The sequence below is a fragment of the Triplophysa rosa genome, linkage group LG8 (genome assembly GCF_024868665.1).
Source record: "Triplophysa rosa linkage group LG8, Trosa_1v2, whole genome shotgun sequence".
Lineage (NCBI taxonomy): Eukaryota > Metazoa > Chordata > Actinopteri > Cypriniformes > Nemacheilidae > Triplophysa > Triplophysa rosa.
In genome coordinates, this window is record NC_079897.1 from 2,855,405 (window position 1) to 2,883,209 (window position 27,805).

Here is a 27,805-nt window from a genome sequence, read left to right on the forward strand (position 1 = left end):
TCCCCCTGCTAAGATAGAAAATGTAAAGATATAACCACAAAGGGCTAACAAAAAAGAACATTGGCTCATGGTTTGTAGGTTGTTGGTTTGAGTCCACGCCTTATTAAATCATGTTAAATTTAACAATAAAATGCTGAATATATCTGTGTAAATTTTAAACATATATTTGAACTTTCTGTATAATGGAACAATATCTTACATTCACAGTTTTAATCAGAATGTGTTCCACTAAATCTAGTGATGGAAAGCTACAAATTTAAAAATGCTAAAGGTCAGTGGAATATTTTCAATGTGTAATTTAGTTCACAGCCTCTCAGTGCTCATTATGTGTGATCTACAAATACGAGCTGGTGTGTTTTACACATCATCTGCGTTTGGATACAAGTATAGACCACTTCAGAAAACGTAACCAACGCTGGTCCAGAAGAACTTCCTGTTCCACTGCACAAACGTTTGAACAAAATACAACCAACAGAACATTTAAAACCGAATCAAAATGTTAAGTGAATATTTTCAAGATTTTATTATGTATGTAAGATTTAAAAAATAATTTAATCAAACTAGAAGTGCTTGGACCGGTGTTTACATCTTGAAAAGTGGTCTGTAGACCCAACACTGAGCTTCAGCAAAGGAAATAATACTGCAAATAAAAAGATAAAGTTACAAAACCAAGTGACATTCAAACATTTGACGAAAATGGATTGGTAAATACTTATTTTTACAAATAAATTTCTGCATGAAGCCAAATGTGCTCATTGACTTTTAAGAATCATTATTTGATCATTTTGTGTGTATACTTTTTTAAGCGATCATAGCTGCAGTATCAGCAGTGACAGACATCTGACAAATTCCCTCTTTTGTGTGACATGACTGAAAAAAGGACCTAAAATATACAGTGGACCCCAAGAGTGTTTATACATTTGATTATTTAAATATAGCAGTGCAAAAACAGGTTCACTGTGTATGCATAAGATTTTACAAATCTTTCACCTTTGGTGTGGGAAGCTTATATTTTCATGCAGGCTTTTCTGCAGGTCTCTGCGCTATCGAACTGGTTTTTGTTGCCATGGCAACCTCCAAACCAGAACCGAGCACATGAATTGGCTTTCCAGTCATAATACCATTTGACAACATAGTCCCGACACGGACCGGGTTCCAGAGGCTGCTGACATCCCTCATCTGAAAAATATTTTAATGTTATGAATAGTAGGTGATATGCGCACGTTATATAAAAGTTGCACAACATTTTTTTAGGCTTCTGTCACAACAGTTTGTGTGTTTTGTGCATTTTTTTTTTTTTGAACTTTGGTTGTTTGGACTTTTACCTGCATTGAAATCCTCTTGAATGAGCTGCGGAGGATCAGTGGTTCTCTGTGACGTCGAGCCCGGCGTGGGATTGATCCTGTAGGTGTTCTGTCTTGGCTGATTCAAAGACGTGCGAGGTTTTTCATCATGGATGGATGTTGAGTTATAAGAGCTTGATCCATCAATATTCTCACAGATCTCTTTGAGCAGTTTACTTTTCAATTCTAGACCACAAGAGACACAAACATCATTTATCACATTATTCTTATTCTTGCAAGGAAATTTGTATAAATATTTATTATAAAAATTATAAATATATCTAAAAAGTAATTGAAAAATAGGTTTAATCAATTGTGCTTTTAGTATCTGCATACTAATTGTTCAGTGTAAGTCAAGTATGCAAATGTATTTTTAAGTGCAGAAGTACACTAAAAGTATATACGTGTTACAGATTAAAAGAAGTATACTTGCATAATTGCACTCTCTGCATACTCTCTATATTTCACTATATACTTATAATCTACTTAGAGCGTTTTTAAGGTAAACGTCAAGTATAAAAATGAATACCAATAAAACATTGGAAAAATAAAATATAAAAGGTAAACCATAAGTTCACTAAAAAAGTATCATTATGAAATATAAAGTATAGTAAGTTATGCATAAAAGTATACTTGCAGTATAAAAACAACAAAACTAGTAGTCTTCTGAAAGTATACTTTCATAAACAAAAAAATCAACTACAAGTATTGCACTAGTACACTTAGAAGTGCACTTGTACACTAGCTGTGTACTCAAGTTTACTACTGTTACACTTGAAGTATACTTAAAAGTGTCGGAGCATGTGACCGGGTGACCTGAGTTCGAGTCCCGGCTTATGGTCCTTTCCCGATCCTACCCTGTCTCCTGCCCATTGCTTCCTGTCTGTCTGTCCCTAAAAATGGAAAGCCCCCCCCACCTCCCCAAAGTATACTTCTATAAACTAAAGCGTGGGCCAATTTAGTCCCAAGTAGTATTGAAACAGTACCCTTGCAAGTGTAGTACAAGTACATTGATATTAGTATACATAAAGTATAATTAAAGTATGGCTGCGTCCAAAAACCCCCACTTGCGGTCTTGGCCACTTGAGAGCACGTGCACGCGACAGGAAGGAAGAGCGCAAGTGTGTCCAATGACTTAAAAATGCCCAATGCCAGTGCGCATAACGCACACTTCGGAGCGGTATTAAGGCTAAGCGTATCCCATCATGCATCATGTTCTGGATATGAATCATGAGACTTTTTGCTCGGGGTCTCGTGAGATGTTGCTTAAAGCTTTCCAGTGTGTTATACTACTATACTACTTTTTAAGGTTATATCTTTATTAAATCTAGGTTTGGCTAACATGTGTTTTTCTTTTGTTTTGGGGTACAGCTGCTTTGATACAATACAAATAAAGCGCTATAAAAATAAATCTGACTTGACTATATAATTAGATACGCCCGGAACGCCAGATGGCCAGTCCGCCCCTGGATATTACATATAATTTCATAATAAAAGGTAGTGTTGCATATTTTATTGGTGAAAACTTGGTGATTTTGTAAAACTGCTTTTTATCTCATAATTAGAAAAAACACATTAATTAACGTCATATGTTTGCACTTGCTAAGTGTGTCCCATCGGGTTAGAAATACTACATGCTCACTTGGGATCTTCACGCCCACTAGAACACTAGGGCCAAAGACAGGAAATACTACGTCATAAGTAGTCAAGTGGTCAAGTGCAAAGACCGCAAGTGGGGGTATTTGGACGCAGCCTATATTTGAACTTTCTTATAAGTATACTAAATAAAATGAACTTGAAGTACACTTCGTTTTTCTCGCAAGGGTGACATGCTTGTTTGTGCTTTTTGTGCAATGACATGATAAAATGATCTATCATATGTACCATGAAGTGTTTTGAAGTCCCCTATAAAGAACACGTGCTCTTCATCAGGCTGTGAGGCGATTGATTTCAGCTCCTGCTTAAAATCCTCATGGAGCGGGTCACTTTCATTCAACACCCCTATAACATACATGGTGATGTTGGCCGAATGAGCCTCGTCGACAGCGTCCTCTAGCTTCACAGTGTCACGATGATCCGTCTGTCCATCCGTAATAACCACAGCCACTTTCCTCACGCCGGGCCGAGCAGCCTGAAACATCTCATTGGCCTCTCTGATGCCACTTCCCGTGTACGTTCCCTCTCCGATGTACGCCATTTTTCGAACGGCGGCCTTGACTTCATCGTGAGTGTAGCGTTCTCGTAAACTTGTGACCACGTGGTTGATGTTGCTGTAGAGGACGATGCCTACGTGCGTGACCTCAGGACTGACCGACGCTTGGTCGACCACCGCGCTCACAAAATCTTTAATGAGGTCAAAGTTGACCTCACCCACGCTCTCAGAACTGTCAATCACAAAGACCAGCTCGAGGGGTTCCATGCGGCATACTTGACCGCAACCTGATAACCAAGAATAACTGAGACAACTAGTCTGGTTAATCATAAAAGCAGTGCTATTTAGGAACTGAATTGTGACTTACCACAAATAGATTTGATTAAGGTGATTATTTCCTCTCTCTACAAAATACATAATACATTTTAGTATTAAAACGCAAATGTATGGCTTCGCATTGGATGGAAAGTCTGCAGAATATGTAAAGGCGGAAAATTCTTAGATGAATCTCTGCACTTTACCGTGAGACCAGGCTCTCCCTTTCTTCCAGGATTTCCCTGCAAAGGAAAATGGTTAATGTTTTCAGCCATCTTCTATCTGTCATCCTTTATTCAACCTCAAGTGGTTTAAAACCTATATATATCACAAAAGAAGATATTTTGAGGAATGCCTCAGTGGTTTTGTGTCCGTATAATGAAAGTCAATGGGGTCAGTGTTGTTTGGTTATCAACATTCTGCAAAAACCTTTTGCCCCAGAACTGTTTGCTTTCCTAAATTCTTCTTGTGTAGAACAAAAAATTGTACAATCATTTTTCCTATGGTAGTCAATGGTGCCCCAGAACGGTCATTTGCTAACATTCTTCCAAATTTCTTCTTTTTTCTTTGTGCTCAACCAAACAAAGAAATGTATACAGGTCGGAACAACTTGAGGGTGAGTTATGACAGAATTGTCATTTTTGGGTGAACTGTCCCTTTAAAATGATGCTATGGATAAAAATAGTACAAAAAAGAATTTGTTTACTGTTCAAAACACGTGCATAAAACAAAATATGTACTAAAAAATGCAATGAAGTATTGCTTTCTAAGACTGTAAAATTGTACTATAACTAATATAATATTTAAGATAAAAATCCTTATAGCTTATGAGTCATGATGTATTGAGCTGATACGTCAATATAAAGTACGTCGGGGTGTCTCAGAACATGAATGTTCAAGCGTTTTAAATCTTCTCACCGGTTGTCCTGTAACTCCAGGTTCTCCCAAACCTCCTATCTCCCCATTGCGTCCTGGTGCTCCTGGAAACCCTCGATCCCCCTAAAATAACCCAGTGTTGTTGTGGAGTACTTCATTTTTACAGCTTGGCAGTATTTCTTGTATAGTAAAAATTGATTCTGTCATCTTATTTTGTGTTTTGCAGAGACTGAAACCCTTATCAAACAAAAAAATATATTTGGGAATATACTGGAAAATATAATGAACTATATTAAATAATAATCAATTTAAAATGTCCATATATTGGAACCAGTGCTTATATATTTTGAACATATACTGTCCGATATTAATATGTTAACAATGTATCGTACGTTTCAATATATATTAAATGGTTAAAATATTGACAGTTAATATTTAAGAAAATATTAGGCTATTTTCTTTGTGTAAGGGAATAACATGGTTGTAAGGCTGAGTATAGACAAAATGTTTACAACATTTTAATATCTGGGTGAATTATTTTTTAGAGACAGACTATAAGATCATCTTTACCTTTGGCCCCTGTAGACCCTCTCCAGGAACCCCTCTTGGTCCCTGTACACCCTGATATCCAGGATCACCCTGTACGAAACACAATATAGAGTAAAATGCATGTATAATATATTCATTTGTTTATCAGACTGTAATATCAAACAGCATTTAGGTACAGAGATTTTAGAAATACTGTCGAAAAATAAGATCAAAATTGATGTTACCTTCGGTCCTTGTATGCCCTCTCCTGGTAATCCTGGTGGACCAGCAGGTCCAGTCTGACCAACAGAGCCCTGCAGCCCAAAATAAAGCTATATATATATATAGGAAAATCTCAAAGCCATGTGTGCGCTATTCTTTACCACAAAAATATAATAATTAATCAAACAAATACCACAAAATAAATTATTATATAAATTATTTTTCTTTTCCAAATGTCAAATGAAGACTGTTGAAACCAATAACAATCATTTACCTTTTGTGACTAAAAGACAATTGAACAGACATAATACTGCGAAATTATTTTTTAATAATCACGTCGTATTTTTAACCATCATTTAATATGATCAATGTTTTTTCACACTCGCTTGAAATATACACCCACCTTTGGGCCCATCAGCCCAAGACCTGGTGGTCCGGCTGGTCCTGGGGGCCCTGTTGTGCCTCGATCTCCCTGTGACAGATAAATCAAACAGAATAATTGTTTTAAACAACATATTTGTGCTACAAAGCGTTGGAGATTGCACCTTACCTTTGATCCGGGTAAACCAATACCTTCTGGTCCAGTCTCTCCTGTAAGACCCAGTAAACCTGGCGGCCCCTACAGATTACCCACGTAACATATAGGATTAAATAATGCCAGGTATTGTATATATGTACTGTATATCAGAAGGAATGATGTAAATATTTACAGGTGATCCAGGATAGCCTTCTCCCTTTAACCCTGGTGATCCAGTTCGTCCTGGTAATCCTATTTCACCCTTAAAGACAGAATAGATGGGTAATGTCAATACAATTACAGTACATGTTTCTCTCAGTACATGAAACTCACTCTTACCTTTGGACCCGCAATGCCCCTTCCTGGTTCTCCAACAGGTCCTGGTGTACCAAATGGCCCGACATCTCCCTACAGGTAAACAACAAAATAAATGTTATTATAATTTAATATTACATTTAAATTATTTATGGCAAATTAATATGATTTAATATTGCTTTAAAGGTGCAGTGTATGAAATGTGTCTAGCGGCATCTAGTGGTGCGGTTGTGAATTGCAACCAACGGCTCACACAACCCTCACCCCTCCCTTTTAAAGCACCACGGTGGCTGACACAGAACTAAGATGTCGTCACGTTTCCGCTTATTTGCCGAGGAAGATAACGTGTTTACGAAACACACTTTGTAAAGGAGTTTGTCCCTTTAGGGCCACTATAGAAACAACATGGCGGATTCCATGTAAGGGGACCCGCGGTGTATATAGATAGAAATAGCTCATTCTTAATGTTATAAAAAAATAACGCCTCATTATGTAAGGTCTTCATACACCTCTGAATAGATAGTTATGTATATTATATTGCATTTCTGTCAATAGACCCTCCAACAAAAATGACACATAGGACCTTTAACTTACCTTAGCTCCAGGTATGCCCCTCCCCGATGGTCCAGGTATACCTGGGGGTCCAACATTCCCTGCTTCTCCCTGTTATCAATAAAAGAAACTGAAGCTCAATGGACTTTCGGAGAATTCCTGTTATGATGAAGCTCTGATATACAGTATTTTATTGTTTTACCTTAGGCCCCATTGGTCCAGCTGATCCCAATGGTCCTGTTTGGCCTCTGAGTCCCCTGTCCCCTCGATCCCCCTATTGGCATATATCTTATTCACTGAAATTGATTTTATGCTTTCATCTTTACAGTAGGTCCTGCCTTTGATTTTTAGTTGTATTTCATTTTTACAATTCATTGGATTGGACGGTATCTGTAGCTAAATCACTTGATGCCAAATCTCGTTCTGTTTACAGAATCTTTCTGATCATTGAAGTGTTTTTGTTGTCTATCTCTCTTTACATACTGTAAAAGTAAAGTAAAAGTGATACCTTCTCTCCTGGTAGGCCTCTTCCAGGTGCTCCGTCTTGTCCTCTGGGACCTGGTAAGCCTATACCACCCTACATATCATAAAGTCCATTATAATACATGCCTGGTGAACTTTTGGGGGTGTAGCGCGGTATTCGAAGTATATTAACCTTTGCTCCCGTGCTCCCATCGTCCCCTGGTGATCCTGGCACACCTGGCAAACCTCGAGAGCCAGCTTCACCCTATAGTATAAACCCATGAACATCACTTTAATTTCATTACTTGATACTCTAATTATTGTTCAATGAGATGTAGTGGCTCTGTGGTTAGAACGTGGGTTCCATTCCCAAGGAACACACATACAGAGAAAAAAATTGTTGCTTTGGATGAAAAATGAGATGGCAATTTACTTTGGGTCCTGGTTGTCCAATTCCTTTTTCCCCAGGAGCTCCAGGCTCACCAGAGAAGCCTTGCTCGCCCTGACAGAAAACACATCAGAAACAGAACAGAAAACAATATGGAGTTTTGTTTTGTCTATGCGCCTCATTTGGACTGATTTAAAGTCATGGTGAGTTTTTGGCTATATTACAAGCAATAAACAATAACAATAGTATTCAGCTTATATGTGGCTTTCTTACCTTTTGGCCCATGAGTCCTATCCCAGGATTCCCTCTTTGACCAGGAGGACCAATTTGTCCCTGATTCCCCTTTAAGAAAATCAAAAGTTGAAAATCAAAACATTCACAAAAGAACGAAAAAGTAAAAGCACACCTCTCACCAATGAAAAGTGCAATATGTTGTATCAGTAACCTCCCAAAATGTAATATTTAGGATTAGTAGAAGAGGCTTTGAGCCCATCAGAAGTTTTAAGAAAATAATGTTTCACATCTATTAAATTTGGCGTCTAATCTTAAAGGAACAGTTCATTGAAATGTAAATCAAGTGAAGTTATTGACATGTCGCCATATTCACATTTATCGTGTGTGTGTGTGTGTGTGGGGGGGGGTGTGTGTGTGCGTGTGTGTGTGTGTGTGTGTGTGTGTTTGTTTTGGTTTCAACTTTGCTTAATAATAAAATATGAAATGTTTGCTGTTACAAACAGATTTTTCGCTTCAGAAGACATTTATTAACAAATAAATTACTTTTTTGGAGCTTCAACATTTTGAGCACCATTTTAACATAAAATTATCTGTTTGTGTTCAACTGAAGAAAGAAAGTCAAATACATCTGGGATGACATAAGGTTGAGTTAATGGTCTTATTTTGGTCGAAATATAAAAGCATTAATAATGGTGAGGCCTCATCAAGCACCAGCAATATGCCAATATTGATGTTAAAACTGTTAAAATAACCGAAATACTTTTTCTCCTTGAATGCCTCTGCCAGGTAATCCTATTTGTCCAGGAAACCCGGGAGGCCCAGCACTCCCCTAAACGGATAAACACAGAGGTAATGAAAATACACTAAACACAAAATGCCCATTTATTATAAAACTTAACTCTCGCACAACGCAATTTCACCTTTTCACCTTTGACCCCGTAACCTTGGAGCCCACGAGCACCAGGAGGGCCGCCAAAGCCCCGGTCACCCTAAAAAAAATTTTTTTTTTAAATTCTTGCCAGGACAACATTAAATGTCTTTATGATTAGAGGTATTATAAGAATCATGTGACTTCATCATCATGCATCTCACCTTTGGTCCAGGAAGTCCCTCACCTGGACCTCCTGGGTTCCCTTGTGGTCCTGGTGGACCTGCAGGACCCTTGAGTGATGGACAACATCATTATTTCACATCTTTGTGATGAACGATGATGTACGTCATACATCTCTGAGGACATGAAAAGAGACTTACAGGTACCCCAGACTGACCCACAGCAATCGGACCAACAGGACCTGGTCTTCCTGGGTTTCCCTTGTCTCCCTATAGAACCAGACAGACCTCTGAAACAACCAGTTTAACTCAAAATTGTATTTTTTCTTTTAATTTACTTTAATTATGTCTTTAATTGACTTAATCTTCACTTTTTTTTTCCTAAGGCAATGTCGGGAACAATTTTTCAAATTAAAAGTCTTCAAAGGCCCAACAACCTGAGCTATGCTACGTCTACACAGCTTTATGTTATTGCTGTAATATTGACAGTGAATGCCATTAAAAAGTTTCAAACTCAGAAGAATAAAATAATATTTCATAAAAAAACATGTTCTTGAACTACCTTTGGACCAGGAAATCCAATTCCAATGTCCCCCGGTGGTCCAGAAGTGCCGAGCTGTCCTTGTTCACCCTAAAAGCAACCTGAAGGTAAGTGTTTTATTTGGACATCTTCGATATTAGATTTTTAAGGGTTAAATCAGCAGGTGCACAAAGATTTTGCACGCACAGGAGGACTTTTATTTATAAAAGTCTACAAATGTTGTGCCATTTATTTATATGATATCATTCTAATTTGATTAAACAACACTTTCTGGGATTGGTCATCAGTCTGTGTTGATCAAAACTATCAATTGTGGCATGACAAGCAAAACATGTTTTTTGGGGTACAGAAGAACACATTGTAGTTCAGCTTTACAGTAGCATGAGACAAGAAGTGTGGCAGGTGCATTTTGTTGTATGTTCCCAGTGGCATTTACAGAGAATAAGGCAAGCCTTGTCCTTTCACACTTGAATGTGCTGTTATAAACTTGTTGTAAACAAAGGCTCTTTGTTAAACATTTCAGAGCAACAGATGTGCATGAAAACATCTCTTAAATGTCAATTTTATGCCTCCCAGATTAAAAAAAATACTGAGAAAATTCCCGTGTTTATGTCAGACAAAGATATCAGTTAATTGCTCTTCACTGACAAAGAAATACAGTAGAAGATATTGGCCTACTTTAGGTCCTGGATGACCCTCGAGTCCCTGGTCCCCCGGAGGTCCATTCAAACCCTGGTAAAATATTTAAAGTATATGTTAAAATGTACAGCCGCAAAAAATTAAGAGACCAATTATTATTACGTGTGCAGAGCACATTCTGTCACAATAGGTAGGTGCTTATGTAAAATGATCATTTTTGCTTCATTCTGTGAACTACTAAGAATATTTCTTCCAAATTGCAAATAAAAATATTGATTCTGTTTGCGTTTATTTGCAGAAAATGAAAACTGAGGAAACGAGTAACAAAAAAATGCTCTGTATTTTTTCAGACCTCAAATACTGCAAAGAAAACACGTTTTTATTTCTACAGGAATTTAGGAAAAGTTCAAAGATCATTTTTTTATGTCATAACCTGGATTTTTGTCACAGTTTTATGTGTCTTGTCATGCTGTCAGTCTTTCACATTGCTGTTGAATGACTTTATGTCACTCCTGAGGTTTGATTTTGTTGAAATTCAACAGACGCTGGACTGGAATGACCACAATACATCTAGAAATGCTGATTAAGTGAAAATTTGGAAAGCGGCTGTATTAATATCTTTAATTTTATTAATAATTTTAAGACGAATACTTGTCTGCAATAAACATTAAAATGCATGTTGTATAATCAACATCTTTGACACAATTCATACAGTATAGATGTCAGTATACTGCCCCATTTTTTAATTCCATATCGCCACTAATCGCACAGTACAATAGCTTACTCTGTCAAAGAAAAATATCCTGAAAGCCTGGATCGACTGCGGTTGATGTGTACATTAGCACTGGATTATGAGCTATCTGTACATCACATTCCATAAGTGCAGGGTGGGAAAACAGACCGGTCTCTACTAGTACTATAAATACCGTACCGCATTTACTACAAAATACAAGCCATGATAAAATATATACATTGCTGTATTTTTAATTTCATTACAGATGATCAACGTGAGTGACAAATGAAAATGAAAGAAAATATAAAAAAATCAGAATGACTTTCTCGTTTGCTTTAATGACAACACGCTCACAGACTTTTCATTTGCTTTAAAATCTTCGTTTACATTTTTGATCATATTATCACGCTCACAGATGTGGCCATCAAATGTCATTTAAAGAGATCAGTACCTGCACTCCTCTGAGACCCCGTGGCCCTGGAGGTCCTTCAATGCCCTATATGAAATGCAACATAAACAAATGTAATGCGTATACGGCACATTTCTTAACAAGTAGGAATGTAGAGAAGACATACCTGATGTCCTTTTTGGCCCGGTGGTCCACATTTGCCTTGATCCCCCTACAACAGGACTCAAAATTAGGGTTGAATCCAGGAAAACTGTTTTTTGTTTCAGATTTTTTCCCAAGTCAATGCGTATTGAGTCTATTCAGCGTACTGTATCACAGTATTTAGCACTTAATTGACAGAATATAGGAACAAATTACAATAACCTATACTTTTGTCAAAAAATAAAACTTATGTTTCACCTTATCACCTTTGTAGCCAGGTCTGCCCTGTGGATGAGAGACCATTCGTTGTTGTTTTTTAACAGGATACACACGTCATATTGAATGAGGATTTAATCAAAATGACGAGTCTGACCTCTGCACCTTCATTCCCTGGACGACCGGCTGTCCCTGTTTCTCCCTTTAAACAGAACAATAACGGAAAACCAGTGAAATAGCCACAATATTCCACAAACGGTAGACATTAATGTGATTTATAAAGCACAGAAACAACATTTTCATCAACAGTGCCACACATACAGTATAGTAATATCTCAGCCGGAATTTGCAAGTTTGTTGTGGCTAATTCTATTCAGAGAAATGTGTACGATCTAAATACAAGCGTGTGATTATTAGAAAAAAGTCTTAGTCCTTCAAACAAAGATTATGTACCTTTGAGCCTTTTGCACCAGGGACGCCTTCTTCACCAGGATCTCCTTCTTTACCCTAAACGAAATACAGAATTTTATTCAAAACTCCATCATAAATTATGACCACAGTTTCATCTCCGTGATACTCACAGGACTTCCTGGTGGACCTCGAGCACCTTTCTCGCACAAACACACGGTTGGCCGTGGACACTGGCATGAGAAGTGACAACAGGTATAATCAGCACAGCAGTATTTATTCTGCGTTTGTAATAATGGACATTAAACATCGGGTCCTAAAAGTGTTTGGACACTTAAGTCACATTTAAAAATGTAATTGTATTACATTAGTGGATCCCAACCTGGAGGGGTGTGAATAATTTCATATAAAAGTAAATAAAAAATGAAACAATATATACTGTATATATATTTGATAAATAAAATATGTGTGTATTTGAAATATGCACATCATTTAAAACGTCGTGTTGCACAAACTTTTGATATTCAGAGTCCAAACACCTTTTGGGGTCACTATATCTCTTTCGCATTGTAAAGTCACATACTTACTTCAGTCTCCAAAATTGTTTCCTGGTAATAAATAGAGAGAGATAAGTGTATAAGACACACGAAAGGGCGCTTTCATGATAGTATCAAAGCAAGTGAAAACAAATAGAGTACAGACAGTAATCTATTGCAAAATCTCGTGCATGGCTTTGGAAACGTCTGTGCTTGTGTAAGAGAAGACTGTTGTCGTCTGACGTGTGATCGTCTGACATTTCATAAGCTGCAGACCCCACTGGAAAACCCCTCATACACAGATGCGATTCACCCACTGATGTGTAAATCAGGACAGCAGAATGTACTCTTGTTACTGTTTATAGATCCCAAACTCACAGAAATAGAAACAAGGAAAAGTCAAGGCAAACTTTGATGTTTGACAAAGCCTTCTCTTGTTTTTTTTATTCAAGTGTTCTATAAGCATGCTTCTTTTTAACTGTAAATAAGAAAGTGTACCTTTCAGTCTACATTTGATGTACCTTTCATAAAAGGGCCTACTTAAAATTACACTAAAGTATACTTATACTGACAGAAAAATCTAAGTATTTTGGGGCTGTGAGGAAGTATTCTAGGTTTCTAGTTGTGTTTACTCTTTAGATTGAAAAGTCTATTTAATACCTGTTCCCACATAGCTTTATTTTAGATTTGTTTTTTTGCCATTTTGGCTTTAATTGTACAGCTTTTAGTGGTAGAGAGGACAGGAAGTGAAGTGGGTGGGTTCGGGAAAGGACCACGAGACGGGAATTGAACCCGGGTCGCCCGATGCGCAACCGCGCCACATGTCGGAGCACTGCCGACATGTGGACATCGGCTCCGACAATATACTGTCTTATAAACTTTATATTTAAAAATAAGTTAAGTAATATGTAATTTAAACAATATATAAATTGTTAACAATTTTTATGTTTATTGTTAGTAATGTTAAGATCACTTAATGAAAACTTAATGTACAGTTGTAAAAACTACAAGTAGTTTACTAAACTATCATTACTAGACAAACTATCATTATGCCTAAATTGAAGTATAGTTGCAGTACAAAAGTACAAAAAACGTAGTTGCAACTATACTGTATGTGCAGACTATGTGCATCCAATGTTTACTAGATGCGCACATAGTTGTAAAACTAGAGACGCACCGATATATCAACACAGTCTCACAGGAATTTGTGACATTTTCACAAACTGTAATCTATTAATTTGTGTTCATGAACACGAATTCCCCCCTTTTTCGTGTCACCCAGCTCGACTTTCAATCTAACGTAATTCTATATTTCATATGTATAAATATATATCAACGCAATCTGATGGGAATTCACACCTATTTTACAAGGTGGCTCATTTGTGTAAATTCCTATTTCCTACGATCTCATTTGTATGTTTTGCATTGATTTGACTTCGCCCCTGTGACGTTAGGTTTAGGGGCGGGGTTAGGGGAGTCATTTATCGTTGGATATTCGTGTCCATGAATACGAATATATATTCCAAATTTCGTGCCAATGCCACGACCTGCCTTGATAGGGGTTTGGATATATCAGCCATTAATCAGTAATCAGCCGATATAAGCAATTTTCACACTATCGGCCGATAGTTAAAAAACAGCCGACGATCAGGGCCGATATATCCTGTCAATCAAAAGAGGACAGGAAAATCCAATGAATTTGTCCTCTGTGTATAGAAAATGTTAAGAAACAATTCCAGTTGTTTAGTCATTATATGAATTAATAACATTCAGAAAGTTAAGAAATATAAAATCTTCAGAACTTAGTTAATGAGAGTTAATATAACCATCATAGTATCGGTATTGATATCGGTATCGGCATCTGCAGATATGACTCTAAATAGTCGGCTATCGTATCGGTGGAGAAATTTAGTAAACTAAAAAGTGGAGAGTAATAATGAAATAAAAGTTAACTTCCAAGTATACTTCTAGTGCACTGCTATTCGTATACTACGTAAAGTAGCCTACTTGTATGTGAATTTTAGTTATACTTACTCAAAATTGAAGTACAGCATATTTGTTTTCTTTTATAGTTTTTTACAGATGAACGAATGATTATGTGGTCAGACAGACAGACAGACCAAAAAAATCTCTCACGAGCTGTTGCACGAGTCTTTCCTCCAGCTGGGGGTCAGTGAGGCTGTGGAGATACTGTTGAGTGGGACTGCTCGCCACAGCTCTGAGTTTGGCACTGTTCATGTTATCCTTCGCCAGGTTTGACAGGCCTATTGAGAATGTCTTGATGTTGTGTCTCTTTGCCTCGGCACTTGCCATCATGATGTCAGGGTTACGTGGATGATCGATGCTGTCGGTCATGAGCAGAGCCACCCTCACGCTTTGATCTTTGGTCTCGGTGGCGAAGAGTTGGGTGGCGTTGGATATGGCATACGTCGTGTACGTTCCCTGGCCTATGTAGACTGCATTATGCAGTCGACTCAGGAACATGTCGAGGTCCTGCCAGTCTCGAAAGCGTTGGTCGATGTACACCGCACTGCTGTAGTAGATGAGCGCAAAACGAGTTTTGAGGTGCCAGTCGGACACCTGCATCTGCGCAACCCGATTGCTGAAGGTTCTGACTAATTCTTTCTGACGCTCAAACAAAAAGACCTTTGCGCTCTCTGAGCTGTCCAGAATATATGCAATCTCCAATAAACACTCTGATTCTAAAAAATATAGAGAGAGGTCATTTTGTATTTGACAGAGGTGCAAGTTTCATTTAACATTACATTAATGTATTTCAAATGAATTCAATCAAATTAGCTTAACATAATACAAACCATTACAAACATTGGGTTAAGTGGTTATTATGGGAACTGCATTGGTTTTAATGGAACTATAATGGTCTCCATGGTTCTACTGTTTGGGGTTTTATTGGTAGGATGACATCTGGCAGATGGAGCCAAGAGGATACTAATAAATCCAACTGGAATAAGGTCTAGAAGAGTCTATGCTTCATAATAGTTTGTTTCAATGTAGAAAATTTTAAACTTTTTGTTGTTAAGCAACATACATGTTAATTCCTTACCATTTTCATTTTTGTTGGTGAAGTTGTTTAGCTTTTTTCCAGATGTTCTTCTCTTCTGGCATCTGGCCGCAGGTAGAAGCAGCCAAAGTAACATGCACAGAGAAATCACTTTGGCCATGTGCTCGTTTATGTTTGGTCTTAAAGACAGCAAAAGAACATTTTCAGGTCTTCCGTATACTCAGTAAATGTGTTTAAAGTGCATATTCTGTGATCAAAACACTTGATGTAGAGAAGAGAAAATGCCTCTTTATGTGAATACAACTTGTGCAACTATGCACATCATGCTGAACATGAAAGCTGAACACGAGCCACAGACATTTCTAAATAAATCAAATTACTTTTCAAAACATGGGTATTATGATTCAGATCATTCATGCGAACAACACAATGACATGCACGTTGTTTACAGAGCAAAGCAGAGTGATTAAATAAGGAACTTCAGGCAGTAATATAATATAAATTAGTATACATCTTTTATAATAATTGTTATTTTCCTATTTACACCCCCCGAGCACGTCTATTTTGAAACTGGAATGTTGTTCATCTTTTAGCTAACAAAAAAATAAAAAGTCAGTAAACTATGAAATAGTTCGAAATTCTATAGAATAAGAACAAAAACATGAAGATGGACGTACTTACCTTGCCTGTTACATAAAACAATTCCACATGCTTGTGTCTCCCTTCTGTAAAGAACAATTTCTGTGTAGGTTTGACTTTAGTTCTGTGCTGGACATCAGTTCAACAACACAGACCCAACAATCTGATGCATGACTGAGTTTGTGTGTATGCTCAGTCATGCATCAGAGATGCAACAGACAACATGAGATGGATTCATGTAACATGACCATCTAATACATTTAATAAAAGCACATCAATAAAATATACTGTATGTTTTAAATATTAGCATATAGGCCTATGTACAGGGTTGGAAGGGTTACTTTAAAAATGTATTCCGGTACAGTTACAAATTACTTAATAAAAATTAGTAACGTAATCCAAGTATCACAATATAAACGTAATGTAGTCCAATTGCTTTTGGATTACTTTAGTGTCACACAGCAAAATGATTTTAAATCCTTTCATTTACACAGAAACAAAGCAGCATCAGAATGGTTTTTAGGTGGCTTAAAGCAGAATATCAGATGAAGTAGATATAAAAACAGGAACTTATTAAAGAGGGATGCAAGATTAAATTCATGTCATAATTGTTGTTTATTGACTTGGATATTGTAATCATGATTATTAACGTCAATTAACACAATACAGTATAAATATCATATTTGTAGGCTATACAGATAAAACAAGATGAGAGCATTTAGGAATTTTTTGGGGGTGTTTTATGCAAGATGTATTTGCACAACATAAAAACACTTCACACTTCCTCATTTTAAACAATTACTTTAGTTTTGAAACAATTGTAATCCTGTTAATTTTTTTACTAATTGTAACTCTAATCTGATTATTTTGTTTTTTCATGCAACTGTAACGGATTACAGTTACCAAATTTTTGTATCCTGATTAGTGATTACTGTAATCCCGTTACATGTTATCAGTTACTCCCCAACCCTGAGCCGTCTACATTTATGTAATGTTTATTTATAATGTAATATAACAACTGTGGTTATGTCATATTCATATTTTATTGGTTAAAATATTGGTTCAATACAAACAGAAGCTAAGCAGCATGAACTCTGTGGTTGTTTTTCTTTTGTTTGGAGCTGCTTTGGACATGACTGTGCAAACGATTTTTTTGGGAGAATAATAACTTTGTTCCCAAATGCATCTGATTCCATTACAACACAAACAGGCTCCCACATAAAAATCTGGATAATACAACGCCCCTGAGAGTCCGCTGGCTCTCCTTCTTTTAAATATTTATACATTTAAAAACTTGTAAATAAGACTATCCAACCTGTATGCTGTTGTTTTGGAAGAAATGCAAAAGGAAAATTTTTGCAAAATGTTTATAAAACCTTTCTTTACAAGAATAGAGCTGTCACATTAGCTTTGATGTAATTGATGGCAAATGTTAGTGGTTTTAAATATGCTGAATGAATAGTTGTTTTTCAAAGGTTGCATAAAAAGGAACTACATAAAGAATCTTAATTTTTTTAATTGTATGTTCCACAGATAAAGTTGTATGGCTAAGATATTATAACAGATTAACAATTACTTTTTAAAACAGTATTAAATAAAATTGCACATTGTTAACGAGTATGTAGGTTGATATTTATTTTATTTTTTTAACACTAACGGATGAGAATTAATATTATTACTTTATTCCACTTTCCATGATAATATTTTTAAGCTGTAAAGGGCAGTAAAAAGTAGATACTATACACATTTACAAACGTAATCAAGAAAAAAATCATATTGTCTATTTCCTCCCTCTAGTTTTTCATTACCCGCACAACGACTTTTATTTTGTTAGATGAATCCACACGTGGTTGACGATCAACGCTGCTTCCGGCTTCACAGTACCTAAACAAACTTCAGCATGTATTCACGTCAAATGTGAGTATGTAAAAAAACTTATTGGCATTATCTGTGTAATTCAATTGCATCTTCATGCATATTTTATTGAGTGTATTTATTAATGAAACTGGCGTTATTGCCTGATGTTGCCGGTTCGAAAAGTGTATGTGGTTAGTTTAGCTAGCTATAGTAACGTTAGCTAACTCACTCTTGTAACAGTCTTTTAACTAAACTAAATTAAACCACACTGTTATTTCTGTTTATATAAACATATTATATTGTAGCTTAATCATTATTATATTTTATTATGTTCGTATCGGAGTAATGTTTGAACATGAAAATTTTAAATAATTTTTTGGATTTCATTTTTTGACATATTTGATATGAAAGATATTTATTTACTGTGGCTTTTTATTCCAACTTAGTTCATTTAAACTCTATAATGCATGTAAGATTGCATTAAAAAAAAAAAAAAGAATACAATAACAAAGTGTAAATAGATGTTTTGGTGAGGGTCAAAGGTTATCAATCACCCACGGTGGTTGAAATAAAACATCACATCCTAAATAGCCTTTTCTTCAATGATGAATGAGTAAAAGAGAAAGAGTTACATTTCTTGTGATATCATATTCTACAATGTACTACATCAATAACATGCCTTATTTTCCCCAGGTATCTTCACTGAAGAAGCCAGTTTCCTGCCATGTCGAGCGGCTACAAGCCAGATATCCTGTGGTCACCGCATCACGCAGACCACTACGTGATCTGTGACACTGAACTCAGTCTGTACCGGATTGGACCTGCGGGAAGCTCTGAAACCAAAGCTGGAGCTCTTCCCCTATCCGAGGAGACTGCGGCGACGCTGTTGGCCATCAACTCCGATACTCCCTATATGAAATGTGTGGCCTGGTATCCAAAGCACGAACCGGAATGTTTGCTGGCCGTGGGACAGGCCAACGGCCGAGTCGTCTTGACCAGTCTGGGACAGAGCCACAACTCCAAATGTAAAGAGCTGGTGGGTAAAGAGTTCGTGCCCAAGCACGCCCGACAGTGCAACACGCTCGCGTGGAATCCAGTGGACAGTAATTGGCTTGCGGCTGGTTTGGATAAACATCGGGCTGATTTCTCAGTCTTGATATGGGACGTTAGTAGTAAGTTCTCCCCCGAGGCTGTACCCACAGAGAAGCTTCGTCTGTCCGGAGACACGGATTCTGGGCTGGTGGTGACCAAGCCGTTGTACGAGCTGGGGCAGAACGACGCGTGTCTATCTCTCTGTTGGCTGCCCCGTGATCATCAAAAGTTACTCTTGGCCGGGATGCACAGAAACCTCGCCATCTTCGACCTGCGCAACACCAGCCAGAAGACGTTTGTGAACACCAAAGCCATTCAGGGCGTCACGGTGGACCCACACTTTCAGGATCGCGTTGCATCCTTCTTCGAAGGTCAGGTTGCCATCTGGGACTTGCGGAAGTTCGAGAAGCCGGTTTTCACCTTGACGGAACAACCCAAACCTTTGATCAAAGTGGCATGGTGTCCCACGCGCATGGGCCTGCTGGCCACGCTCACGAGAGACAGCAACATAATCCGTCTGTACGACATGCAGCACACCCCCATGCCCTTCGGCGACGAGGGGGAACCCACCATCATCGAGCGGGGCGTGCAACCCTGCAGCGAGAGCATCATCAGTAGCCTCGCCTGGCACCCGTCGGCGCAGAATCGCATGGTGGTGGTGTCGCCCAACAGGGTTATGAATGACTTCACGGTGTTCGAGCGGATTTCATTGGCCTGGAGCTCCACCACGTCTCTCATGTGGGCGTGTGGGCGGCACCTTTATGAGTGCTCGGAGGATGCTGGGCCGGGAACGGCCGCTGTTGGAAAAGACATCGCCACTGAGATGAGGGAGCGAGCGCAGTCGCGCTATGGTCACGACACTGTCCAGGTGTGGAGGAACCACGTGCTGGCTGGAGGAGACGACCCTCAGCTGAGGTCAATCTGGTACACGCTGCACTATATCCTTTTTTTAATCAAGACATCAGACCAGTTAACAGATTTGATGATTTTACTTTATTTTCAACCAAAGATGAAGTTCCAGATTGCAGTTTAACTATGTTGTCATATTGTTTGGCTATTTAAATTATATTTCCTATTGGTTATCACTTATGAAACAGTACACTGAAAACATGGAGCAGAAGCAACAGGGCAATAAACAATCGCTCATTTATTCAGGCATCAAAAACATTGTCAAGACCAGCTCTGGTAAGTGATCAGAAATAACACAGTTAAATATTCAATATGCTGGTAACTGTAGAACCGGTGGATTTCCAACAGATTTCCTAAGTTGACTCACATGGTATTTGTCACTTTTAGGCACCACAGAGACGCGGCGGTGCTGGTCGGGCTCGGACAGACAGACGGATGTGCCGCGGTATCACAGCGAGGAGCGCAGTCTGGCCCTGCAGTTGTGCGGCTGGATCAGTCAAGGGCCGGACATCGATGTGGAGCCCTTCCTGAAGACTCTGGAGCAAGAGGGCGAGTGGGAGAGAGCCGCTGCTGTCGCCCTCTTTAACCTGGACATCCGCCGGGCCATTCAGATTCTTAATAAAGGAGCTTCTTCAGAGAAAGGTACGAGCGAGGAGATGCCAAGTGACAAAAGTGTGACTCGGGGTGTCGCAGTATACCCGTATTGACTGCAGATGTAGATGTTGTGTTACTACTGTACATATGATATGATAATATAGATGATAATATCGTAAATGATTCAGCACCCGTTTAAAAGTTTGCCTGAGGAGCCAGGATGATTGCACATTTTTTCTCTGACCCCTTCAACCCTGTTTTAAGTGATTTATTAGCTCAGTTAAAGATAAAACCTCAAATAAACTTGATTGATAGCATTATATGTTTCATAAAAAAAATGTAGGTATCACAATTATATTGTTATTGTGAATTATTTCAGGCATGATAGCAGTGTAGTGAAATTTCTCATATCGTGACAGCCCTAATGCGAGACAAATCGTGTTGGAATCATCAAAATATAATATCAAATCAATAAAATAATAATAATGATAATGAAATGCTAAAAAAAATTTTTTAAACAAATAAAAAGGATGGAAGAACATTAGCCTGATACTGATGATATTTAACAAAAAGGCTATTCTTGGCATATTCTGATATTCATTTTGTTCAATTCAAGCGCGTTTCACAATTTCAAACTGTTGCAAAGCAGCTTTACATAAGTATAGAAAGTAATAACAAAAAGAAGAATGTATATATGAAAGATAAAGACAGCAGGAAAACGGAATATATCGAGTTCATTCTAACATGGGATTAAAGATATTTTTGCAATACGGTGTAAACTTAAATTGTTGAAGTTTATAATCTGACTGTTTTATTTTATGTGCTAGCAAGAGTTGCGTATTTCAAAGTTTTAATGAGATTTTGCAAGACTAATCTTAAAAAAATAACGTCTCTAAGATTATAACCAGTTTCTACTCGGAAAAAAAGTATGTATAATGTAAACGGGATAAATGTTGCCTTTGGAGATGCATAGAAAGTCATGTCTGCGTTCATCACCGAGGTCAGTGAGTTATTCGCTCATATTCTTCATAAAATGAGTTGATTGACACAAGCACGGTGCTTACGTTACACAATACCTGTTTGAAAAGAGGCGCTGCTAATTCTCGACAGTAAATACCCCGAGGCCACGGACGTGTCCAACATATGGGACTGTTTGCGTCTCATTCATAACTGCCTATTGATGGTTGCATTCGAAGCACAATTTGTTTTGGTTAAAAGGTTTTGTGTTTATGGAGTGTGACGCCTTTCACGGGCTTATATTTTTTTGCGTTGTGTCTTGTTTGTCTGAAGCAAGGGGTTTCCTGTGTGTTTTGGTTAGGTGACCTGAATCTAAACGTGGTGGCCATGGCTCTGTCGGGCTACACGGATGAGAAGAACTCTCTGTGGAGAGAAATGTGCAGCTCCCTGAGACTACAGCTGAAGAAACCCTACCTGTGTATCATGTTTGCCTTCCTCACCAGTGAACCTGGCACGTATGACGGGGTCTTGGTATGTTCAAAATTGGGATTTTAACCCAGTTAAGGGTTGTTTCTATACATAGCGTGAACCAGAAAGAAACTTGTCATTGTACTAAAACTCCTGGATCTTATGATGTGTTGACGCTTGTTTTAATAATCAGAATGAGCGATATTTACATAGAATGTGCTGTTTGGTTTTATTTACAGTATGAGAGTCGTGTAGCCGTGAGGGACAGGGTGGCCTTCGCATGCATGTTTCTCAACGACGCTCAGGTGAGAATCGCTCGCCCCTCCGTTTATTCGACTCGTTCGTTGATGTGTGTAAATAACACGCTGCCATTGTTTCTCTCTTCTGCTCAGTTGCCACGTTACATAGACAAGCTGACCAATGAGATGAAGGAAGCTGGTAACCTGGAGGGCATTCTGCTCACGGGACTGACCAAAGATGGAGTGGATCTGATGGAGAGTTATGTGGACCGCACTGGTGACGTGCAGACGGCTAGTTTCTGCATGTTGAAGGTGAAAAAGCTTCCAAAACAGAAAATCACAAAGATGCTAAATAACCCCCCCCAAAAAAAAATCATTTCATATTGCAACCCCAGTGTAGACAGCCTTTGACTAGAATTTGTGTAAATATTCTCAATTTTTATCAGGCAGAATCTTGAAGCCTGAGGTGATTTTGGGGTACTTATCGGATGCTTATTCTTATTATTATTCAGTATACTTTAAGTCATCCATTTCAAAAACATTTATTAAAGAACGCTGTATTTTTGTCATCAAAAGTAATTTTGGCCATTAAAGCATATGCCATGCAAAATGTTACATGAAAAAAATGAAGAGAACATTATTGAAACTATTATTTCACACACCGTATCAAACCAGTGAAACTGATGCAGGTTCAGTGTTCGGTCACTGAAGATAGAGATGAGTAGATAAAATACTGTTTGATGTGATGTTTGTTGTAGGGTTCCTCAGGAGAAGTACTGAAGGACCCTCGAGTACAGTGTTGGATCGAGAATTATCGCAACTTGTTGGACGCCTGGAGGTTTTGGCATAAACGGGCTGAATTTGACATTCATAGAAGCAAACTGGATCCCAGCTCGAAACCACTTGCACAGGTTTCAATCATGTTGTTTTTCTACAAGTGACGTTTTGAATTTGGAATGCAATGAAAATGTGATGGCAGTATGCCTTTTGTTTGTGGACATTATTCTGTGTCTTCAGGTGTTTGTGAGCTGTAACTTCTGTGGAAAGTCGATATCATACAGCTGTTCGGCGATGCCACACCAGGGCCGTGGGTTCAGCCAGTATGGGGTCAGCGGTTCACCCACAAAGTCAAAGGTCACCAGTTGCCCGGGATGTCGCAAACCACTTCCGCGCTGTGCCCTCTGTCTCATGAACATGGGCACGCCTGTGTCCAGCTGCCCAGGTATCGTCAATGTGAATTCATCTCATGAGTTTTATTCTGAAGTGTGTCAGCCGCCACAAGGAGCGCTGTAGTCAAACTTTGTCTTCTAGCTGAGGGTTTTTCAGATCGATTCAGCTGAGCAACAGTGCGAAATTTTCTTCATATCAGTCAAATAAATTCATTATTTCATGTGTTATGTGAGCTGTATCAGTGTTCACTGTGACCTTCATCTCATCAGGAAAAGCAGACGAGAAAGCTGATCTCACACGAGACAAAAAACTCGCTCAGTTTAATAACTGGTTTACCTGGTGTCACAACTGCCGTCACGGGGGTCACGCAGGTCACATGCTCAGCTGGTTCAGGTACGCATCGGCATATTCATTCACACATTTTGATTTGTACCGTGGCAGCACAAAATATTTAAATATTGCAATGGTTTGCAATAACGTTGAGCGCAATTTATTGCAACAGTGAAACATGGATGTTTTCTTTTCCCAAAAAGACTATAAAACACATATAGACGGTTTCAACAACATGAACAAACGTTTTGTGCCAAAACGTAACTACCAGTAGACCTCTCCAAAGAATCAATAACTGTTTAGTAGTTTTAATTTAATTTAATTAATATACAATAAAATATGACTATACATTACATATCAAATAAATTGTTACATTATAACTAAACACAGACCGGAAGTGCGTCCGATGAAACCATCTATACAGTGGTGGCCAAAAGTTATGTCTAACTATGGACAATTGACATCTTCACTTTATTCAAATATTCTATTAAAGATGCATTAAAATGTTTGTATACATGCTATAAACTGAAGCTTTATGTTTATAAGAATTTAACAACACGTGTAAAGTTTATAAAAGACAAAGCCTAGGAGAAGGACTAGCGCATTAGTAACACATAAAATTGTAGAAAATGTTTGCTTTATTTTCTGTGAGTTTTCGTTTTTCTATGAATTATTTGTATTTTGTGAACGTATTCTTGTAAAGACAAATTCCCTAATGGACCTTTTTCACGTTTCTGGGTTTCTCAGCTGCGGAAGTCGTCATAGTCATAATCTTCTATAGTGGCGAATGCGAGACTACCACAAATATATTTTTTGCATTCTCATTTGCTCAAACAGCAAAAGAAAAACTTAACGATAGTGTTTTCACTACTTATAGAGTCTGATAATGGCAGTCAAAAGTATAACTGTATAAGAAACACCCTCGGATAAGCGTCAACTATTTTTTTGTAATTTGATGCAAATGTAATATAATACAAAGTATAGTGTTATAAACGTTAGGGATGTAACGATTCACTCAGCTCACGATGCGATGCGATTCACGATTCTGATCTCACGATGCGATTTATTCACGATTTACTCACGATTTATTTTTAAAAAATGAGTTGAAACAAATTAGAAATGAACAACTTCCCTTGCATTATTTCTTAAATGCTTCACGTTTCTTTGCATAATAAAATAATGTTTTATTTCAAATAACAAAAGTAAACTGCGATTTTATAACAAATTAATAATAGAAAAAGTCTCTTTAATATAAACAAACTAATACTGTCTGTGCTTTTCTTGGATTTTTTTGCATTTAAGAAATATCAGCATCCACGTTTAGGTTTGCAGTGAAAATAGCGGCCCCTGCTGTTCAAAAAATGTATTGCGATTCAGTTCAAGCCTCAACCGAATTGAATCGTCACTCATTATAACCGATTTTCAACCGGCTCACGGTGAATCGTTACATCCCTAATAAACGTACATACGTTAAAAAAAAGATAGAAAATATAAAATGCTTTGTAGGATTTAAGATGCAATGACCGAGGCTTGTGAAAAAGGTCCATACATTTTGTACCATACAGCTCATATTTTGGTTTAAACTAACCTGAAGGGGCATTAAAAGCAAATATTGTAAATAAGGAACAGTTCACACAAAATAAAGTTAATGCACAAAAAAACCAACATAAATTAATAAAACTGACATCAACGAATATTAATTAAAGCTGCAAAAATATATCTGTCAAAATGTAAAATGCGGACTCGTGTGTAAGTTGCTTTGGATAAAAGCCTCTGCTAAACGATTTGATGTTATTGTTAGTTCATGTTAGCTAATGCAATTACTAAAGTTAATAAATAACAGAATTACAGAATGTTTAGGTGGAGTAATCCTTTAACAACCTTAGATAAACGAAGCTTTAGTAAACGTAAAATACCACAGTGGTTCTATACAGGCCTGGAGACACTCTGTAATCTCAGTGTCAGATATATAAATGTATTTGTCTTGTTTTTCAGAGATCACAGCGAGTGTCCCGTCTCCGCCTGCACCTGTAAATGCATGCAGCTGGACACCACAGGCAACCTGGTGCCTTCTGATAGTGTATAATGTCTTTTCTGCCTTCTGGCTCTTTTAAACCTCCCCACTTTACTAGAAGTCTGACATGAACATTTGTGTCTTTCTGACACCTATGATGTGAACTACACCTCTGACAGTAATGACAAGTAAAGCTGTTTGGTTGGTAGGATTATGTAACCTATGGTTAACTCATCCCACCCACAGACCGTTTGTGTTTGCAGAGACTTTCAAGCTGCTTGAGAAAGAATGTATGTGAAGGTCTGACATGCCGTCTGTGAAATGTGGTTCAGAAGTGATTCGCTATGATAAAAACATTTTAGTATCGCCCTTAAAGACAGGGGAAATGCTACAGACTGAGGAGTTTGAATGTTTGGGAGCAAAGTTTTGTTCTGTAATTTGTTGCATATTAAAGGGACAGTTCACCCAAAAATCAAAAATCTGTCATCATTTACTCACCTTCGAGTTGTTCCAAATCTGTATCAATTTTGTTGTTCTGATGAACACAAAGAAAGATATTTGGAAGAATGCTTTTAACCAAACAGCTCTTGGTCTCCATTGACTAACATAGTAGGAAAAAAAGTCCATAGTAGGACTTTATACAAAAGTTGTATATTTTTTGTTATGTTGAACACAAAAGAAGATACTTTGAAGAATGTAGGACAGCAAACAGTTCTGGGGCACTTTTGACTCTCGTCATTTTTCCTACTATGGTAGTCAATGGGGGGAGCAATCGTCCAAATATCTTTCTCTGTGTTCATCAATCAAAGAAATGTATAGAGATTTGGAACGACTAGAGAGTGAATAAATGACAGAATTTTCATTTTTGGGTGAACCATCGCTTTCAAACACAACGAACCTCAGTGTGCTTTTGAACGTTTGTTTAATTTCTTAACTGTCAAAGATCTACAGTTAGTAGTTTTTTATATAGAGGAACTACCGTCGTAACAGTAGCAGAAACCCATCAATTAACAGACTGCAAAGTACTAAACTTCATTTGAATTGTTTTGAAATGTGTTTTTAACAGCTTAATACACAAAGTATTTTTTCCGATTTCAGTTGTGTAAAATCTGTAGCTTTAACATTAGTGCTAACCTTTGAGGTTTTATTTTTATTATTAATCTAAAGGGATTAAAAATGCTGTTTTGTAGCGTTTACCTTAATTTATTGCACAATCAATGCAACAACATCCCAACATCCTAGTATTTAAATGATTGTGTCTTTAATTTTTTTGAATTATAAACTAATGTAATTAAACACATTGTTACTGTATGCAACAACAAATGTGCCCTGAATACTTTTTGCACTATCTACAGTATTTCAGTATCATGTATGCAGATTCTCCTGCCTATAATAGATGATTAATAAATAAATAATCTGCAGTTGCAGTTAGGAACCATTTTCAGAGCTGGATAGATGAAAATATGGTAGAAGTTCGCAATAGTCTCTTTCATTAAACAAATTTTTATACATATTGGTTTATTGAGCATTAAATAATGTTAACAGATTATAACTTTTGATTTTGTGTATTGATAAATGTTGAAATTAACATGTGATACGATCAGTGTTGGGTAAATTACTCTGAAAAAGTAATTAATTACTAGTTACTAATTACATATTCAATAGTGTAATTAAATTACTGTACAAATTACTCTCTCCAAAAAGTAATTACTAATTACTTTCTATATCCTACATCAACCTTGATTAGTTAAGTGATTTAAGGATAGACATGAAAGGGCTCTTTTAATTCATTCAAATAAGTAATATTAAAACTACATTAAGTGGTATTATTATTAACTGACCAAAGTATTACAAATGTGAGAATTATACATTAAAGCAAGGATTTTAAAGTTAGACTTTGAATTTTGATGTCAATTCCACTATTGCACACACATATA

General features: G+C 37.4%; 2 protein-coding genes across 2 annotated transcripts; one reads left to right on the forward strand and one right to left on the reverse strand.

The window, feature by feature from the left end:
* Nucleotides 1–541: 541 nt before the first annotated feature.
* col28a1b (collagen, type XXVIII, alpha 1b) lies at nt 542–16,384 on the reverse strand. Its single transcript, XM_057339111.1, has 35 exons — nt 16,281–16,384; nt 15,642–15,778; nt 14,714–15,279; nt 12,629–12,649; nt 12,215–12,274; nt 12,087–12,140; nt 11,791–11,835; nt 11,676–11,702; nt 11,443–11,487; nt 11,319–11,363; nt 10,174–10,227; nt 9,517–9,585; nt 9,156–9,224; nt 8,997–9,065; nt 8,825–8,893; nt 8,665–8,733; nt 7,944–8,012; nt 7,716–7,784; nt 7,476–7,547; nt 7,329–7,397; nt 7,023–7,094; nt 6,863–6,931; nt 6,293–6,361; nt 6,147–6,215; nt 5,987–6,055; nt 5,840–5,908; nt 5,460–5,528; nt 5,257–5,325; nt 4,729–4,809; nt 4,017–4,052; nt 3,863–3,899; nt 3,228–3,782; nt 1,326–1,529; nt 991–1,179; nt 542–640 (listed from the first exon to the last, which is right to left on the reverse strand). Exons 2-34 carry the CDS (start codon nt 15,757–15,759, stop codon nt 1,007–1,009), a joined length of 3,300 nt encoding a protein of 1,099 aa, XP_057195094.1. The 5' UTR covers nt 15,760–15,778; nt 16,281–16,384; the 3' UTR covers nt 542–640; nt 991–1,006.
* A 1,669-nt stretch (nt 16,385–18,053) lies between these two features.
* Nucleotides 18,054–27,270, forward strand: mios (missing oocyte, meiosis regulator, homolog (Drosophila)). The gene is made up of 11 exons (XM_057339901.1): nt 18,054–18,155; nt 18,789–20,125; nt 20,274–20,372; nt 20,484–20,738; nt 22,009–22,178; nt 22,355–22,420; nt 22,508–22,666; nt 23,113–23,265; nt 23,372–23,576; nt 23,794–23,917; nt 25,850–27,270. Exons 2-11 carry the CDS (start codon nt 18,820–18,822, stop codon nt 25,938–25,940), a joined length of 2,628 nt encoding a protein of 875 aa, XP_057195884.1. The 5' UTR covers nt 18,054–18,155; nt 18,789–18,819; the 3' UTR covers nt 25,941–27,270.
* The last annotated feature ends 535 nt before the right edge of the window (nt 27,271–27,805 follow it).

Coding starts and splice junctions, on each gene's coding strand:
- col28a1b (XM_057339111.1), bottom strand. CDS start 15,759: ATGGCCAAAGTGATTTCTCTGTGCATGTTACTTTGGCTGCTTCTACCT. Junction 7,785..7,943: donor TAGGACTCATGGGCCAAAAG/GTAAGAAAGCCA, acceptor GTTTTCTGTCAG/GGCGAGCAAGGCTTCTCTGG. Junction 6,362..6,862: donor GGGGCATACCTGGAGCTAAG/GTAAGTTAAAGG, acceptor GTTTACCTGTAG/GGAGATGTCGGGCCATTTGG.
- mios (XM_057339901.1), top strand. CDS start 18,820: ATGTCGAGCGGCTACAAGCCAGATATCCTGTGGTCACCGCATCACGCA. Junction 20,373..20,483: donor CATTGTCAAGACCAGCTCTG/GTAAGTGATCAG, acceptor TGTCACTTTTAG/GCACCACAGAGACGCGGCGG. Junction 22,179..22,354: donor GCACGTATGACGGGGTCTTG/GTATGTTCAAAA, acceptor TTTTATTTACAG/TATGAGAGTCGTGTAGCCGT.